The 20,298-nt window shown below is 41.4% G+C and overlaps 1 protein-coding gene across 1 annotated transcript in view; it reads left to right on the forward strand.

Annotated features, from left to right (window-relative positions):
- Nucleotides 1–1,605, forward strand: part of ptk7b (protein tyrosine kinase 7b) — a 226,005-nt gene extending 224,400 nt beyond the window's left edge. The window contains exon 20 of the mRNA XM_028820158.2: nucleotides 31–1,605. Coding sequence (XP_028675991.1) covers nucleotides 31–191 — 161 coding nt within the window. The 3' untranslated portion in view covers nucleotides 192–1,605. The remainder of the gene's footprint in view (nucleotides 1–30) is intronic.
- Nucleotides 1,606–20,298: the final 18,693 nt, after the last annotated feature.

Raw genomic sequence — 20,298 nt, forward strand, 5'->3', positions numbered from 1 at the left:
CTAGATCCTTGTGTTGCTTGTCTTTCGCAGGTCTACAGGGTGGGAAGCTGAAGCTGCCCGCACCGGAGGGCTGCCCTTCCAAGCTGTACAAGTTGATGGCACGATGCTGGTCCACAAGTCCCAAGGATCGCCCTTCCTTCAGTGAAATTGCCAACATGCTTGGTGACATCCCTGCAGACAGCAAAGTTTGAAATGGAGCAGCTGCAGCGATGGTGGACGGAGTCAAGTGCAGACCTTGGGAAAGAAGAGTTTTAAGCTAAACAATACAAAACAGAAAAGTGTTTAAATACAGAAATGTTGTGTTACAAAGGGCCCACCTGGAACAACCAGACCTGAAAGACTGTGATACGTTCAGATCGGAGATCATCGTCTGCCTTAACCTCCGCTCTCTAAAAGGCCTTGATAAAAGAAATTTAAGTAAGAGGATGCATTCTGAAACGCGGACATGACTACCTCTGCTAAGTTCCCAGTACGGGGTCTTCCATTTCCTTGAAACCACCAGCTTATACTGGGATTCTGACAATTTCAAAAGAACAATTATTTTGCTTGCACACAGGAAGGACAAAGACACTAATGTGTTGCTGGCGGTTTGTTATGGTACAATACCGAAGCACAAATTTTGTGGTAATAACCACAGCATTGCTTGAAAGGTAGGGGTGGAATTTCTTCTTGTGGAGCCAAACATTCTCTTCGTGAAAAAAAAAAAAAATACTAAAATAGATTTTAAGAAAAGGAAGGTGCCAGCTTGTCGATAGAAAAGTGTCAGAGACGCCTGCGTTTCATTCCCTTGATGACAAATGTGTGTTTTGGTAGCGCCTTTCCACGTTCCTCTTCAAGATGTACTTTTTTTTCCCCTATTGTGGAAATTCAGAAACTGGCAAATTCATTTACAATAAAATATTTCCGACGTCTCTAGTTATGGAAAAGGTTAGCTGACTTTTCCAGGCCTTTCTGCAGAAGTGGTGGGATCTTTGCGGCTCATCTGGCCTGGTGGTATGTATGTATATACTGTAGAGACTCGGCGCTAAGCATTTTTATATTTTAGAAGGATATGCAGGAACCTGTCTATTTATTAAAAGGGTTCTCTTTTGTGTTTTTTATGTTTTGTATTGCCAGAGTGGTACTGTTTGTTTTTCTTTTTTAATTGTTGTATGTTTAGGTATTTTTAATAATACATATCAAAGTACAACAAATAACTTTATATCCAGCTTTTTTTTTTTTTTTTTTTTTTCTTCCAGAAGAGGGCGGGGGGGCTGGCTTGAGGTTAGGTCACCTTACATTGCGACTCAAGTGCCTGATGTATGAAGGAATTTTGGCAAAATATTTCCAGTATCTTAGGAATTTTAAAGTGGTTTTTTATCATTTTTACAACACTTTATATATAAATATATATATATGTTTTTAGGTTGTTTTTTTGGTTTTTTTAACAGTGTATATAAAGAAAACCCAAAACAAGTAGCAGTTTATTTCTTCTGGGTTTCTTGCTTTATCGTTTTGTTTTTATGTTTTGTTTTATTCTGGTCCTGATTTTTTAACCTGCTTGTGCAAGTGGGCCTTGTTGCCCTCATTTTTATACATGCTGCTCTCAATAAAAGTTCACTTTTTCTATCTCCCGCTTTATTTTCCTTCTTGGCGGAAGGTAGTGTGGGATACCATCATACAGGTAGTCTTGTGCCCCTCCATCTGTTCCTCCTGCCTTAAGCCATGTTTTTCTAGTCGTCTCTATCCTTGTAACCCGAATGTCCAAATCCTTCATCCACACTTTTTTATTTCAGAGATGACCTTGAAGGAGACATCAGTTTTGTTGTCACAAGAGTGTTACGTGAACAGTAAAATCGCCAGAACGTCTGACGTGAAGATTTTGAATGTTACGGACATGGTTTGAAATGTAATGTAGAATGTCTGTTAGAGTGCTTTAAATGGGCTTAGGGACCGGATGTTTAAAAAGAAAAATAAAACGAGTGCTCTGCTATGGAATGAGAAAGCTGAAAATTAATCCAGGGGTGCTGTACAATGGCTAAAACTATGCTGTGAACCCCAAAGGTCATCCAAAAAGACAGTTTATCACTATCTTCTTCTTCTTTCAGCTGCTCCCGGTAGGGGTTGCCACAGCGGATCATCTTCTTCCATATCTTTCTGTCCTCTACATCTTGTTCTGTTTCACCCATCACCTGCATGTCCCCTATCACCACATCCATAAACCTTCTCTTAGGCCTTCCTCTCGCCTGGCAGCTCTATCCTTAACATCCTTCTCCCAATATACCCAGCATCTCTCCTCTGCACATGTCCAAACCAACGCAATCTCGCCTCTCTGACTTTGTCTCCCAACCATCCCACTTGAGCTGACCCTCTAATGTCCTCATTTCTGATCCTGTCCATCCTCGTCACACCCAATGTAAATCTTAGCATCTTTAACTCTGCCACCTCCAGCTCTGTCTCCTACTTTCTGGTCAGTGCCACCGTCTCCAACCCATATAACATAGCTGGTCTCACTACCGTCCTGTAGATCTTCCCTTTCACTCTTGCTGATACCCGTCTGTCACAAATCACTCCTGACACTCTTCTCCATCCATTCCACTCTGCCTGCACTCTTTTTCACTTCTCTTCCACACTCTCCATTACTCTGTACTGTTGATTTAACATCCACCTTCGCCAGCTCTAGTCCACAGCGACTCCTGTCTAATCTCGTCTGTCAACCTGTCCATCACCATTGCAAATAAGAAAGGGCTCAGAGCCGATCCCTGACGTAATCCCACCTCCATCAGTCCTACCGTAGACCTCACCACAGTCACACTTCCCTCGTACATATCCTGTACAACTCTTACGTACTTCTCTGCCACTCCCGACTTCCTCATCCAATACCACAGCTCCTCTCAGTCACCTTGTCATATGCTTTCTCCAGGTCCACAAAGACGCAATGCAGCTCCTTCTGGCCTTCTCTAAACTTCTCCATCAACATCCTCAGAGCAAACATTGCATCTGTGGTGCTCTTTCTTGGCATGAAACCACACTGCTGCTCACTAATCATCACCTCACTTCTTAACCGAGCTTCCACTACTCTTTCCCATAACTTCATGCTGTGGCTCATCAATTTTATCCCCCTGTAGTTACTACAGCTGTGCACATCCCCCTTATTCTTAAATATCGGCACCAGTACACTTCTCCACTCCTCAGGTATCCTCTCACTTTCCAAGATTCCATTAAACAATCTAGTTAAAAACTCCACTGCCGTATCTCCTAAACACCTCCTTGCTTCCACATGTATGTTATCTGGGCCAACGGCATTTCCATTTTTCATCCTCTTCATAGCTGTCCTTACTTCCTCTTTGGTACTCCGTTGCACTTCCTGATTCACTATCTCCACATCATCCAACCTCTTCTCTCTCTTGTGTTCTCAAAACATCAAATCAAGGGGGAGGACGGTTCAAAGTGTCTCACTTGCAATTACAGCACAAGTGACATCCATGACTGATTTTTATCTTTTTGCTGAGATCATGAAGGTCTACTTGAAACCCCAGAGAATGCACACTGTGTATGGTGGGACATTTCTATTTCCATTTATTGATTTAACTGAAGCTGGGGTCATTTTGTCATTTAGTCTGATTTGGATGGTTGACATCCTGGGCTTCAAGACTTGTGAATGAACTGATCAGCCTGAGGTAGAGACCTCCTCCAAAATCAGAGGTGCACGTGGAAATAGAGCACGCTGTGTTGGTGTCATCTGCTGATAGCGGCCCACTGTCCTTTGGTGTGTGTGCCTTGAACGAGTGCAGTGACAACGCTGTGAAGTGTCCGGGAAATGAGAATTTAGAGCCACCCAGTGGTAACTGAAGGAACTGCAGGCCTGTTTCACTTACAGAATTTAATTTTTTTATTTTTTGCAATACTGTCTTATGGGAGGTATTTTCTGCAAAAACGAAATATTTTAAAATTATAAAATGAAAATACAGTGTCTCAAGTCTATATGCAAGAATGCTGCAAAAATAAAAAATGAAATAATAGCATTTGCAGTATCATTTTCAGCCTGAACAGTAATGAAGCTGCAAAAATGAAAAGTAAAATACAAATAATATTTACCTTTATTTGCTTGACAGACACCTTTATTGAAAGCAACTTGCATAAGCACTGGCACTACCTTCTGTTCACTGAATTTTCATTTTCCACTTCCCACTCTTTATTGTTATACCTTTTTTAAATAAGGTGATACAGTAGTGATTATTTCATTCACTATGAAGATCTTCTGTAATCTGTAATTTTGTTTAATTCATGCTCTTTTTTTTCCCATCATTTATAAGATTTTTTCACTTTAACAGTCACACTCAACAAATCACTGCAAGCAGATTATATAAGTGGTGCCCCGGGCTGAAATGTTCTGAGACGCCCATCACCAACCGTAAAGTCTGGAAAATGTCAACTACATCTGACTGACACGGAGTAACGGTAACCCCATCTGTGGAGAACGACTATGAAATAGAAGAGAAGTTCTCCACCTGAATCTCGGGGTCCCATGTGTTCTCTTGGATGACGTAAACTGCTCCAAGTTCAGACTTAGGAGGCCAGGACATAAACAGAATGTCAGTTCTAGTAAGAAAACGAGGAAGTCTGCTGCTGTATATGGATCAGGAATAAAATCTCCAACACGTTTCGGAACTGTTTTGTTCAAGGATCTTTTAATCCAGGTGTGCAGTAAAGCAGTTTTAAATTGTACAGCAAAACCCAATACAGAAAGAATTGCATTAAACAAAAAAGAGAATGATTCAATGTTATGTTCTCTCATATACAGTGCGTGTGTGTGTGTGTACACATATATATTTATTGCTCAAAAAAAATTAAAAGGATCACTTTTTAATCAGAGTATAGCATCAAGTCAGTGAGACTTCTGGGCTATCGATCTGGTCAGTTAAGTAGCAGAGGGGCTTGTTAATCAGTTTCAGCTGCTTTGGTGTTAATGAAATGAACTAGAGGGGCAACAATGAGACGACCCCCAAAACGGGAATGAATGGTTAAACAGGTAGAGGGAGCCCACTGACATTTTTCCCTCCTCATCTGTTTTTTCACTTGTTTTACATTTGGCTACGGTCAGTGTCACCACTGGTAGCATGAAGTGACACCTGGACCCTACAGAGGTGGCACAGGTAGTCCAACTTCTCCAGGATGGCAGGCACATCAATATGTGCCTGCCATTGCCTGAAGGTTTGCTGTGTCTCCCAGCACAGTCTCAAGGGCATGGAGGAGATTCCAGAAGACAGGCAGTTACTCTAGGAGAGCTGGACAGGGCCCCTCATAGAAGGTCCTTAACCCATCAGCAGGTCCCACCGGTATCTGCTCCTTTGGGCAAGGAGGAACAGGATGTGCACTGCCAGAGCCTACAAAATGACCTCCAGCAGGCCGCTGGTGTGAATGTCTCTGACCAAACAATCGGAAACAGACTTCATGAGGGTGGCCTGAGGGCCCAACATCCTGTAGTGGGCCCTGTGCTCACTGCCTGGCACCGTGGAGTTCAATTGACATTTGCCATAGAATACCAGAATTGGCAGCTCCACCACTGGTGCCCTGTGCTTTTCATAGATGAGAGCAGGTTCACCTTCGAGAAGCTGTGGAGAACGTTATGCTGCCTGTAACATCGTTCAGCATGACCAGTTTGATGGTGGGTCAGTGATGGTCTGGGGAGGCATATCCATGGAGGGATGCACAGACTTCTACAGGCTAGACAACAGCACCTTGCCTGCCATTAGGTATTGGGATGAAATCCTTGGACCCACTGTCAGACCCTATGCTGGTGCAGTGGCTCCTGGGTTCCTCCTGATGCACAACAATGCCCAGCCTCATGTGGCGAGAGTATGTAGACAGTTCCTGGAGGATGAAGGAATTGATACTATTGACTGGCCCCCACACTCGCCTGACCTCAATGCAATAGAACACCTCTGGGTGGGACATTGTTTGGGTCCATCCAACGCCGCCAGGTTGCACCTCAGACTGTCCAGGAGCTCAATGATGCCATGGTCCAGATCTGGGAGAAAATTCACCAGGACATCATCCATTGCCTCATTAGGAGGATACCCCCCAACGTTGTCAGGCATGCATACAAGCACGTGGTGGTGGGGGGTGGGCATACAAACTACTGAGTATGATTTGGAGTTGCTGCAGTGAAATTTCGGCCAAATGGACTCACCTGCCGCATTATTTTTTCACTTTGATTTTCGGGGTGTCTTTGAATTCAGCCCTCTGTAGGTTGATGATTTTCATTTCCATCAAACAATGTGCCATCCTTTCGTTCCTAACACTTTACCATACCAGTAGAGATATCCAGCAAGATTTTTTTTCCATTGAGGTCTGATGTGTTTTCAAAGTGTTCCTTTTATTTTTTTTTTGAGCAGTTATATATATATATAATATAATATAATGTGTGTATATATACACATACATAAAAAAGAGGACGATCAGCCGACTGGCTTGCGTGTGATGATAGGTACGTACGTATCAGAGGCTGCTCAAGCAAAGAGATCATGTATGGCTTACACCAAAAAACAGACTAGTGGAAATAACATAAAATTTAAAGAAAACACTGCAGATCATGTGATTCATCTAAACCAATTGATGCCAGGCTCCTTAGATAATAATATCTAAAAAGCTTTGCTCCTTAAGGGGCATGTTGTCAAAGTTCCCTCCATGGATGTGGATGCACTACTTAGAGAACTGTAAGTTTCAGGTCTGACATGGAGTGCTGCAGCTCTGTGAAATGTCTGATTAGTGGCCGTGCTTCACAGCCCTTGTAGTCTTGCCCACATAGGACAAAGGAGTAGGTAAGTCACTTTTGCGCTACAGTCTGCCCATCGAAAAATATCCATCCATCAACCATTTCTAGAATTTTCTCTCTTAAATACAGTGCCATAGGAGACATAAAACTATTCCAGCAGTAGCACTGGGTTCAAGGTGGGAAACATCTGTAAATGGGCCGCCATTTGGTTACATGACACATGCTGGGCTAACACAAATTTCTCAATTAACCTCCTGTGCTCTTCAGAATGTGGAAGGAATCTGAAATGTAGAGCAAGGAGACCCACCAGGACACGGTGCTAAATGCTCACAGAGGAATGACTTTCTCAGCCAACTCCAAGTGGTCTTTGTTTGAAACCATCTGGTGGCTGGACTGGTTGGCACGATGGCAGGGCTGATACCTGTCGAGAAGGAAACAACAAGCCCTTTGCTATCGTTATTAACATAACACACAACTCATCTGGTTTATGGTGGGCTGAAGTAGAACTGGGTACAAAACTGGAAACAACCCTGGACAGGGGAGCAGTTCTTCACATTGCCCACTCACATAGACAGCAACACTCACGAAATCTCCAGTTAATCTAGTCTGGGAATGTGAGAGAAGAACCTCTTTGCAAACAAGGAGAGCACAGACTGTGATCAGGCACAGGACTTGTGTGTCTCTTGTGTCCATTCTTCTATTCTAAAAAGGTTTATCCAAACTGTAAAATGCCCACATTTCCCACTCAGTGCTCTCACTGGTTACAATTTACACTTCCCACCATTTTTGCTTCTTACCACCTCTTTAGAATTCTCAAGTTGAAGGATTGTTTTTCAGTGACCTGCCTTAGTTTTGCTTGTCATCTACTTAGATACTTTATTAATCCCAAGGGGATTGTTGTTGTCCCAAGTTGTTCTACTTTTCAGCAGCTGCTTTTTGTTTCCTGCCTGGTTTCCACTTAAAGTCCAATTCCTTTGACATGCAAAGTGCAGCACTCAATTAAATACCCAAGTAATACCTGCATGTGGAAGCTGAGCAGTTTTACTTGGTAAGCAAGTACACTCCATGTGTCTGGCACCATTAGTTGTGGCCTCTAGGGGGTGTTAATGAGCCAAACTCAAATGTTCCCTGTAAGGCAACTAAGGATCAAGCCCTGCACCTGAGACTTTCACAGTATGTACGAGTGGCACCTCCATGTCAGTCCGATGCTTCATACATTCGACGTGGCAGCTTCCTAAAGCTTGGTGTGCGCTATTCACATCGCACCATGTCCCAATATATGTACAAAGGGGTCAATAACCATCCACCTTTTGTGATAATTGTGTTTGGGTTGACTGTACAGCTTTCTCTGCCCACATGTGGAAACATGGTATGTCTGTGTTCACAGCGCTAAAGTGTTTCTCTTATTTTTGATGAGTAAACATGACTACACCAGTCTCCATTTCCAGCGAATAAGAACAGCAAGCAGTTATCTGCTCTTTTCTGGTAATTAAAATGTAAATGATGTAAAATAACAGTCAGATGTGAAATACTTCTTCATCAATCCTACTGAAAATGCTGATGGGAATCCGAACTTTCATTTCTCAGTACTAGAAGCCAATATAAACTGCCATTTGTCAAACTGAGGTCAATAAGAATCAAATAGATTTTATCTATGAACACCAAATCTAGCCAGGGATGTTCACCCAGTGAATTGTGCATATCTTGTAATAAAACATTTGCCACCTTACTTGGCGCAACAGTCTGCAGTTGACTAATATTATTTGAATTATTGATTTGATTTAACTCCCTTATACTGTTTGTGATGATTTAAAAGTCGAAAGGAATTCTGATATCACTGCTTTTGGTTTGTGTTTGCATTTTCCATACCACCTCAACTTTTTCCAAGCTGGGATTGTATACATAATAAAGCAAAAAGCCCTAGGATAACAATAAACCCCCAGCTTGTGAACAAAATGGCAAATTTTATAAATTAAGGATCTATTCACAAAGTAGGAAAAAAAATCAAGGAACAGTGTCAAAAGAGCAAAAAAATAGCCAAAGGAGTTGCCTAAAAGGTCATTCAAGTGCAAACAAGTCCAACATCCAATGACAGAAGCAAAGTAAGTCTAGAAGGTTAAGTCAAGTCAAGTTGGGGAGCATTCACTGGTACAACACGTTGCCACACACACCACACGACAAAACAGCTCTGGATCCCAGTTGGCAACCCCCCAGGCAGACATGCAGTCCAGTCCCACCCTCCAGAAATGACCCTCTATCTGCCGCAGCCAACACTGTTACGTGGGCAACCCCTTGGCCTGGTCCAGCCACTCGGGTCCCCAACAATTAGGATCCTATGAGCTGGACCACCCTCAGGGAAACATGCCACATGGCTGTAGTGCCGTAACTCACAATGCAGGTAATGTGCCTCAACCGCTCATTCGACACAAAGTCCAACCAGCGGTACCCAAGGATTTTCCGGAGAGACACAGCACCAAAGGAGTCCAGTCTTCATCTCAGGTCACTGGATAGCGTCCATGTCTCGCAACCATCTAGCAAGACAGGAAGCACTAGGACTCTAAAGACTTGGACCTTCATCCTTTTGCTAAGATATCGGGAGCGCCACACACCCCTTTTCAGCAACCTCATGACCCCCCCATGCTCTCCCAATCCGTCTACTGCCTTCATAGGAAGAGTCACCAGAGTCATAAATGTCACTGCCGAGGTAAGTAAACCTCTCGACGAGGTCTGCACTCTCTCCACAGACAGACACACTGCTGACGGCTGTGCCCAAGAGGTCATTACAGGCCTGGATGTTGGTTTTTATCAGGACACTCGCAAGCTCAGACACTCAGACTCCTCGCTCAGTCCCTCAAGAGCCTCGATCAGAGCCTCCATTGACTCTGCGAAGATCACAGCATCGTCAGCAAAGTCAAGATCTATGAATCTTTCTTCACCAACAGATGCCCCACAGCCGCTGGACCCCACAACCTTGCCCAACACCCAGTCCATACAAGCACTGAACAGAGTAGAAGCAGAACACACCCCTGACGAACCCCAGAATCAACTGGGAAAAAGACGAGGTTCTGCCTCCACTCTGCACGGCACTCACAGTACCAGTGTACAGGCCGGCCATGATATCCAGCAACCTCAAGGGGATCCCGCAAATCCTCACGATGTCCCACAAGGCAGCTTGATCAACTGAGTGAAACGCTTTACGAAAATCAATAAAGGCTGCAAAGAAACTCTGCCGATATTCGCGTTTGCGCTCCATGAGAACCCTCAGTGCTAGGATGCGGTCATTGGTAGACTTCTTAGGCGTAAAACGAGACTGTTCCGGTCGCTGATGGGTAAGAAAGTGATCACGGATCCTATTGAGGACGACCCTAGCAAGGACCTTACCCGGCACTGAGAGCAGTGTTATCCCCCAGTAGTTGCCGTAATCAAGGCGATCACCCTTACCATTCCAGATAGGGACGACAAGTCCCGTTTTCCAGTCAGTTGGGATGATGCCAGTCTCACAAATGGAAGCAAAGATTGCTTGCAATGCCAGGAGGACAGCCTTACCACCAGTCTGGAGAAGTTCCCGGTTACCACAGATCCCTGCAGCCTTTCCTTCCCTCAGCTGGTTCACCACCTGTGCAATCTCCGTGAGACTGGGGGGTTCACAGCTAATTTGTAGGATCAGACTCAACAATCATGGACCCACAGATATCCAACGTCCTAGCCGGAGGATCAGCTATGAACAACTGCTCAAAGTAGCCAGCCAAGCGGGTCACAACTGCAGTGTCATCCATAAGAACCATTCCATCAGCCACCCTGACTGCGACTCTCCGAGGAACAGATTCGGATGTGCGTATTGCTTCGATTCCTCTGTAAGCAGGACGTGGGTCGCTAGACCACACATGGTGTGTCAGTTGCTCACAGATTACCATAACAAACGCCTCTTTATCTGCCCTCAGAGCCCTTGCCGCCGTCCTTCTCAGTCCCCGGAACAGACCAGAGTTGCCATTGAGCTGTGTGCCGCGACTCCTCTCGATGATGAAACACCTCCTAATGGGAACACCAGTAACACCAACACAAAAATAGCAAAACTCCTCAGAATCCACCGCAAATGTAATGATTTCCTACCCCTGAGCCTTCCCTGCTCTTACTTAAATAGCCGAACAGTTGACTCAGGAGTGGTGCTGTCAGGGTGGCCCCGCCTCCTTGGGCCCCACCCACAAAGAATATGCTGCCACCACCACGTCCAATCAATTCAACTTGCTGTAGGTGGACCACAATTAACTTCTAGATGCATCTTAGGAAGAATAAAAGCAAACAAGATACACCTGACCACAACTTGGAGGACCACAGCAATGGGCCTGAAAACAGAGAAACAAAAGATTTCAGGATTTGATTTTTAATGAATTTGCAAACCTTTCTCTAAACATGTTTTCACTTTGTCACGTTGGATTATTGCGTGTAGAATGAAGGGTGCAAAAATGGCAAATGTATCCATTTAAAATTAAATCTACAACAAAATAAAATCTGCAGAAAGTGAAGGGGTCTAAAAACTGTTAAGAATAAAACTTGCTCAGCCAGAATGGAACGTGATTTTAGCACAGGACTGCAATATAACAAAATGTGAAAAAAGTTGAGAAGTCTGAATACTTTGTGAAGGTTTGGTATATCAACACAGTCCAAATGTTTTTATATTTTGTGACGAAGGGGGCTCTGCACACCCCTGGAGGATGGGGTTGCTCCACCGAGGCCCCCTCTTGAACACTGTTGCAATGGGAACAAATACAGTTTGTCTCCTCTTTGCTCCGTTAGATGCTGGGCTGCCGCTGCTGTGTCGTGTGATATGCTTCTCGCGCAGCACTTCGTATATTTAAAAGCCTGTACTGCACCTGTCCTTTTTGCCCATTGCCTTGTCTCACTTCTCCCCCAGACATCCTCTGCCTTATGCTTTAATATGCTGTTTACGAATAAAGTTTGTTTCTTGAAAACCTTGAATGAATCTGTGCAATTGTGTACCACAAGCGTGACAATTTATATACTGTAGTTGATGCATTAGTAAGTAAATAGATCATCATCACACACTTGATCAGTTGTTGAAAGTAAGGAACCAGTGTTTCAGGCACTAGGCCACAATTAATGAAATGGTTGTATAAGCCAAGATGGAAACACTGTTGTTCATTTGGGTCCTCAAGGTGCTAATGTTGATGCTCCAGTTTACAGGCAAGCATAGAAGGACTGCTTGACATTCCTTGACATGAAGATTCTCCATAATGACTGGTATTCGTTCCAAGGCCTTTATGCATGTTATAAATGTTGTGATATTGGCCAAGATGTCCACTGACAAATTGGAAGCATAGGCTCAACACTAAGCAAGCAGGCATAAGCCTAACAAGAGTATCTTCATCAATTGCACCCTCCAGGCCATAGGAGAGCCTTAGGGAAAAGCAAAAAAATGAGTTTCAATAGCTCAAAGATACTTGTATATACCGAGTATGCACATGTGCCTGTGTGTGTACATTATTTTCATACATGCATTAAACACACACACACTGTATCCTCCTACACATTTTCCAAGACAGGAACTCTAATGGAATAATGGATAAAATGCATAGGATTAAAAAAAAATCTATCAGAGGAAGACAAGTGTTCAAAATCTGTCATGGCAAATACCGCTGCCTGGTAATTGTGACATCTGTCATAATTTTACCTTGGGCCTTGACATCCCTGCCTAATTTCTAAAATATCCAGTGCCCTAGGTTGTTCTGCATGTTGCACAAAAAAGTCTAATCTAATCAAATCTAATTTGATGCAGCATCAAGTTTAACAATTTGGTTGCCATAGTAACCAGGATCAACCTGCCATCCCAGAGCTAAGCGAGAGCTGGTGAAGTACCTGCGGTCTCGTGTCCAGGGCCTGCACTGAAAACAACAGCGGCATTAGCTTTAACCCCTTTGGGCCATGTCCATCCTTACTTTAATTTTTGTTTGTGCAGCGTGTTTTGGAGAGATGACAGTAGAAACATTTTACTAAATGAAATTCACTACAACAGGCAGAAAATGGGTTTTAATGAACTGCATGAGCAAATGGTCACATAATATAAGTGTCCTTACTTTAAAGCCATCTACCCACTATAATATCTGCTGCAGTTCGAGTGGGATAAACTTCTTTCAATAAATATAATACCTATTGTTTTTCACTTGTATGTTTTCCTTGCTTCGTATCCACATACTTATGACAAACTGAAATTTAGATAAAACCATCTGCTATATAAATAGATGTACAGTAAATGGGGCAGCATGGTAGGCAGTGGTTTACTTTGCTTCTTCACAGCTCCCGAGAACAGTTCTCCGCAAGGTCACTGTCTATATGGAGTTGGATTTGGACCCCTCATTGATGTGTTCCATAAACACTTGTGGTCCCCCGGTTTCCAAAAATGTGTATGATAGGTTAACTGGTGGCATTAAATTGCCTAATCATGCGTTATTGTGGGTGCAGTTACATCCAGGACTTGTTTGTTTGACGCACCCAGTGCATCTGGTATAGGCTCTCCTGTAACTATTCCTTGGAAAAAAATATGTATGGAGATTGATTAACAGGACAGGCATATAGACTGTGTGTGTGTGTGAGAGAGATTAACGTTTGGAAGGCTAGACAAGTGAGACAGCAGTCCAAAACATATTCTAGTAACTACAAGTTTAAGGCTAACAGCACACTACAGTAAATACTGTCAGTGAGACCAGGTGGCTGTAACATGATAGACCGCAAAAGGCTGCCAACCCACTGTAAGGCCCTGAGTACATTGTATAGTTTATCAATTATTACTCTGCAGAAATAGGAAAACTATCAATCAATCTGTATTAGAGGTCTAATTTAGATGCTGATGCATGGTACACTTCTTAGACAGGATTGTCAACTGGTAGTTTCATTTCAGATGGTAAGCATGTGACCTTAATTGTGTATGGCTTTGTTGCAGCATTTCAGGGTGTGCTCTCTTTTCTTTGTCTTATTATTTGATATGCAACACAAACAAACCCATACATCAGCAGAGGTAGTGCACACTGTACTGTATATGAAGGTATAATCATGTCAGTTATTTGAATCATTTTTTTGTTAATAAATTAGGAATTCTGTTACAATGAAAAGCCCAACAAAGCAAACAAATCCTAAAGCACAAATCCAAGATTGGAATCCAATAAACAGTAACAAAAAAGTTACAAAAATTAGCAAATTCAATGAAAAACAATACTCACACTGAAGTCATTCCAAACTGAATGCACCACTCAATGGGATTCCATTTTTCCTGCCTTAAATAGCCAGAGTGTTGTCTCAGGTGCGGTAATGTCAGGTACCACCCTCAGAACACATGGAACTGATGTCACTTTATGGTTACTGTGCACAGTTACAGACATAACGAAAATACATAAACATAGAGCAAATACGTAATTCAAAAATGACAAAATTAAACACATTAATTCAGGTTGATACATAACACAGTTGTAATGTGCAGCACAAGCAATGGTGAAAGGGGGGTGCAGGCCACAAAATAAACAAAATGGCCAGACCAGGACCTCAGTAGTCTGCTGCAAAATAGGCCTCACCCCAGGTAGCCACAATCCAAACTCAAGAGGCAGGCTTTCAGGACTACACAGGCCCAAAATGGTTACACTAGCTTTAAAAGTTCAAAAACACTTAAATATCACACATTCACATACATGCCCTTCAAGGGTGCTATGTTTTAAACAGGGTTTATTCCTTGGCTTATACAATATGTATTTTCTGATTTGTTATTGTCTTGGTTTTTTGATTATTTTCCATATTTTAGGTGAGTTCTGTTGGATTTTATGGGTGGAACCCCAGGAGGCAGGGCCACCCTGATGTTACAGGGTGGCAGAGGGAGGCCAAGTCTTCCCTCTGCCTTTATATTGAGGTTGAAAAGAAAGTCCCAGCAGTGGTTCAGGAAATGTTGTTGGTGTTCTTAATCTGTTTTATTTTTAATTTTCACACATCTATTCAGCGTTTTTCCCTATTTTGTTATTATTTAGGAGTTTTGGAATATGGGGATTTTATTTATCTGTCGTATTTTTATATTTAAACATTAACTTAAAGTGTCAAAATAATTTGCACTGTTTCTAACACCATTTTGTGAGTACTGACGTTCTTTGATATTTCTGGTTTTTAGATTAAATATTGGGACTTGTTAGCTTTTCCTGTTTTCTTGTGCTTCTTTTATTGAACAAATTCTTTATTTATAAAAGATAGTTTCTTTTACATGTTCCACATTGTCACATCATGCCAGAGGTTTTACTGTTCCTCTCCCTAGATAGGCATTTCTGTGTATTTTGAATATTTAAAGTATATTTGGAACTTTTAAAGCCAGCAATTCATTTTTGGGCATGTGTAGGCCACAGCCTCCCTGCTAGGTCAAACTGTTTTTGATAGATATGGGGATTAGAACTGGACCAAAGTGAACTGAAACCATAGACCCATAACCCATAACAATGCATACAAAATGCAGCTTGTTTGAAGAGATAGGTAATTTCTTTTGGAACAATACAATAGGTCTCTGCATTCAGGGCAGGCATCTCAACAACTGCTGGTTCTAAAATTTTCTATCCTTACTGTGATGTAGATGCAAAAAAACCATACTTTTCTAATGAAAATTGTCATTTTAAAATGTGAGGATCAAATCCAGCCTTCCACAGACAAAACTCACGCACACAGACACAAATACAGGCTCCATGCTCAAAGGAACTTTTCTTGATGTTTCAAACATCATAGAATCAGAATCTGAACTTACCTTCATAGCAAATTTTGGCCCCAACACCAAACTTCCATTTACATGGAAGTAACACAGAGTTAATAACAATAATTAAACCTTATTTAATAAATAAATAAATAATAAACTTAAGCCAGTACCATAACCCCGGCTGATCCACAAAAACAATATTCTGTTCATTACAAAGCATTAAGCATCTGCTTTTTAAAATTAATCTGTTAACTATAATGTTATTCTAACTATAAAATGTGATATTTTTCAGTGCAGTATTGTGGATAGCTATGTCATGAAAGAGGCAATCTGCCTCTGTAAAACGAATTTCTTAACATAAATATGAGCAGTAAAATAAAGTCTATTTTCACAGAAAAATACAGTCTTACATAAAACCACAGCAGAAGGCCATTCCTCCATTGAAACACAATCAATGTAATGACACATTTTCTCTTCTAAAAGTTGAAAGGACACCCCCAGACAGCATAATAGATAATACTGTGTGGTGTTGTGCTATGCTGTGGTGCATAACTCAACCTTCACCGAAATACAGTCTAGCTCTGCACACCAATAGGGTGGCCAGGTAATCCTTACAAAGTAATTAAATAATAATAATTTTTATATTTCATAAGGTATAGAAAGGGAAATAATTCATAAGGGGTTTGGAATTTTAACTTTTTTGCATTGTCAGTCACCAGTTTAAACAGTTAATATGGAAGTGCCCAGTTGAACTAGAAGTCCAGATGTACAGTAATTCCTGGTGAGTGCTGTGGGTGGACTGGGGGCACCTGGACACAGCTGGAATTATACACGGTCATTGCTTGTTGTATGTAATATTCACATTACCTCATATAATGTAATGGTTTATAGGCACAGCTAATTTTGTGGCCATTATGCTATTTTGATTTGCCTTTTTGAATTTAGCAAACAGAAAGTGGCAAAGGCTTGTTCTAACCATTATTTACAAATTAGCTATGCTGTTAGTTAGAAATTATACACTTTTTTCACATTTTTTTCACAACTAGAATTAGCACTGAATGTTTTCCCACATTTCTTACTAAATTTATAATATATAATCCTTCATTATACTGTATGTAATAAACAGGTTAAATTAACAACAAAGGATGTGCTACATTAAAAACCTAACACATATAAATGTAAACAAATGTTCAATTGTATTTATCCTACTTATTCTCTAATCTGATGTCTGTTATTACTGAATGCATGACTTACCAATATAGTGCGATATATATATATGGTTGAAATAGTTTACTGTCAAATAATGCAAAGAGTACGCGACACGTGTTTTGCCCTAATTCTGGGCTCATCAGGCGTACACACTCACTGCACTCCCTTACGGGAATCGAACCTCGGACGTCAGTGCTAGAGGTGAGTGTGTACGCCTGATGAGCCCAGAATTAGGGCGAAACACGTGTCGCGTACTCTTTGCATTATTTGACAGTAAACTATTTCAACCATTCTATGATCTGCTTCTCGCAACTGAAAGAGGGCATGTGGCGGATGTTAGCCGACTTGCTGACCAACCACAAGCGTTACCTGGTAGGTAACCACCCATACAATCAGAGTGTGATTCAGACTACGAATGCCGTGAATATATATTATATATATATATATATATATATATATATATATATATATATACACATATACATATACATATATTGTAAGAAGCTAGCCCGGCCACAGACAGACACGACAATGCAGTGTCCACAACACACACGTTTATTTGTACAACAACTATTTACATATATTTACACAGTCCAGTCCTTGGTTCTTCTGGCTGCCTCCACTCCTGTCTCGCAAGCTCCGTCCTTCTTCCACCCGACTCCAGCTCCCTGATTGGAGTGAGGCGGCCCCTTTTATCCCGTCCCGGATGTGCCCCAGGTGCCTGGCGATGAACTTCTGGCAGCACTCCCCAGTGTGGCGGAAGTGCTGCCCTTGCATCTGGAGGCACTCCGGGCATAAACCATACCTGGTCTGTCAGCACTTCCTGGTGTCCCGGAAGTGCTGTCCCCCAGGGCAGGGCAGGGTTCCTGGCTGTCTATCACTATATATATATATATATATATATATATATATATATATATATATATATATATATATATATACTAGGGGGCTTGCTTCACTTGCCAACCCCCCGGCCTGTGTTACGCGCCAGCCACTTCACATCTCTGCCACTCGCATATGTGGATTTCACTTTCACCAAACAACAAATCTTTTAATTCTCGCGGATATGCCTCTCCATTGGGAAGAAACACTACTTTTCCCTGATGGCAACACAAATTACACAATCAACAAGTCTCCGACTACAAGTCTCCGACTTAACACCAAACAGTATCTACATACCTCTGTCATATCACCTATGTCCATATATTCAATCTCTTTTTGCTGTTCCGTTATTTCATCGAGTAATAATTTTGGTTTGTTTGCGCTAATGCGATCTTTACTATCATTTTTTGGAGACTTTCAAATTTTAGTACTTTCATTATCTCTAAACTGCTATGCACGTGTATCGCGCCAAAGTTTTTGAACCTCTTTACGACGTTCTACTTTGTCATCTACTCTTTGTCTTTTATTTCCGGCCCTGGGCGTGGTTAAATCTCTTGGCACAAAATCTCATCTCACGGGATGTGAAAATATCTCTCTGAAAAAGTTTCTGTATATAACAGAACCAAATAAAGGCTCCAATCAAGCAAGCTCTTGACTCTCAGAAACTTGTCTTCTGATTCTGTTATGGCTTCGGCTCTGCCAGACCTGTTCCTGTCAGAGTTTCCTCCATTTTCAAAGTTCCTTTTGATGGTGTAGGAAATGTACTCAATGACACCTTGGAAAGAACTACACTTCTAAAGTGTATACTGATCTGTCTGTCTCCCTTTGTTAATTACCATTTCTCATCATTATGATAGCAATATACAGTAGAATATTCTGCTAATAATCCTTCAGAAGGTGTAGCAACTCAGCTTGCCCCAGCACTGTTTTTTTATAGTCAGAGGGGTTGTAAGGAATCATCAAAAGCTTGGACACCTACAGGAATTGTTTATAACAACTATAAAGGCTTAAGTCACTTCCATTTCTGCAGAAAAGCTGTAAGTTTTTAACACATTACTTGTTCCCTGAAATGTGCATTTTTGCGTATTTCTGAAAGTGATGTTATTTTTTCAATTTTTGGCAACCGAAGCTTTTTTTTCTAAACCATTAGCGGTTTACCCCTCACCTTTGACCTAGTTCGTGTTATTCACTGGACTTGAACTGCTTACATTTCAAGAAAAACTGGTACAATAGGGATATCTAAAACTTTTGACTGGAAGTATATATTGCTAAATCTCTCCTTTGGGAAAAATGGACAAATAAAGTACTACTCTATCAATCTATGCATCTATCATATAGTGTCTTTTCTTCTATCTGTGTGTAAATGTATGTATTCTTAACCAATTAAAGCATAGATCACACTTTTGCTGCACACAGTTTGGTTTCTCTTCCATCTGATAAGAACAGGAAGAAGCAGCCACAGTGAACACATGATCATCAAAAGGGGACAACTGAAGATTAGAAACAATGGTTAGACAAATCTGATTTTCTTATTACAGTTAGGTGAATTAATTTATCCATCCTATCTTTTGTCAGCTGTACCGACTGATGTTAGTAGTGTAACAGGGTGGAGGATATTTTCTTGGTATACATAAAGCTTTTTAATATCAATTAAATATCATTTGCCACCCTGTACTTTAGCTTTGTGGTTCTCTATATGTATTTCTTCATTGTGGCAGTCTACACTTTTTCACATTGCATATTTCAAACAGTGCATTATGCCATATTACAAAGCATGCATCATCTCAAGCTGGTTCCAATTCAGTGTACTTCCAATGACCTGCACAGTCCCAAATTATTAATCTACTAGAACATCAGAATGTCCTTTGGATGAGGAGGATTGGGAGCATAAATGAGGGGGAGAAAAATCACAAGAACTTTCTGATGCTATGGAGTTGCCCTGGACCATAATTCCTGGGGAATGTTTCCAGATCCTTGCTTCAGAGAATTCAGGCTACTGGGGAGGCAAGTTCCTACCTGGGTGTACCTGACAAGGTGCCCACTGAGGGTGCATACATTCTAAACCTCTAATCCAATTCACTATTGCACACAATTAGAGCCTATCATGGCTGCAAAGTGAGAAACTATGCTGGCAAGAAGGAAAGTCAAGCACAGAATACGCACGATCATTTTCTCAGACTGCAGACAAATTAGACTTGTCAGCCACCATGCTCCTCACCTAGAGAAGTGTTTAAGGAGATGACATGAGTTAACATGACCTGCATGTCAATGGGGATATGGCAGAACACCCAAACTTCATCCAGGCAAGTGATGCTTGCAGGATACAAACCCAGGATGCTGGGTGCTAGGTAGCAGCATGAGCCACTTTGTCACCACTGTAATTCTTATCACTTTTTAATTTAAAATATAGAAAACACAGGTGTACATTTAAAAAAGTTTGATTGTTTCATGTGATTTTTATAGATTATTGTGCACTGAATCACATAATATTTTTTCACAAAACACATTTTTAGCTGTCAGTTTTTTTTATTGTTTTTTCACTATACAGTAATTATATAGCAATATTTTATTTTAATGATAATTTGTTTGAATTTAATATTTTGTAATATTAAAAGCTATGTTTAAGGCTTTGAAAATCTTCAAGAAAATTAGCTACAATGATGGTTCATATGTGAGGACCTGAAATTTCTGTGTATGTTACTGAGACAGTAGTCTAGGCACA

The sequence above is a fragment of the Erpetoichthys calabaricus genome, chromosome 15 (genome assembly GCF_900747795.2).
Source record: "Erpetoichthys calabaricus chromosome 15, fErpCal1.3, whole genome shotgun sequence".
Classification (NCBI taxonomy): Eukaryota; Metazoa; Chordata; class Cladistia; order Polypteriformes; family Polypteridae; genus Erpetoichthys; species Erpetoichthys calabaricus.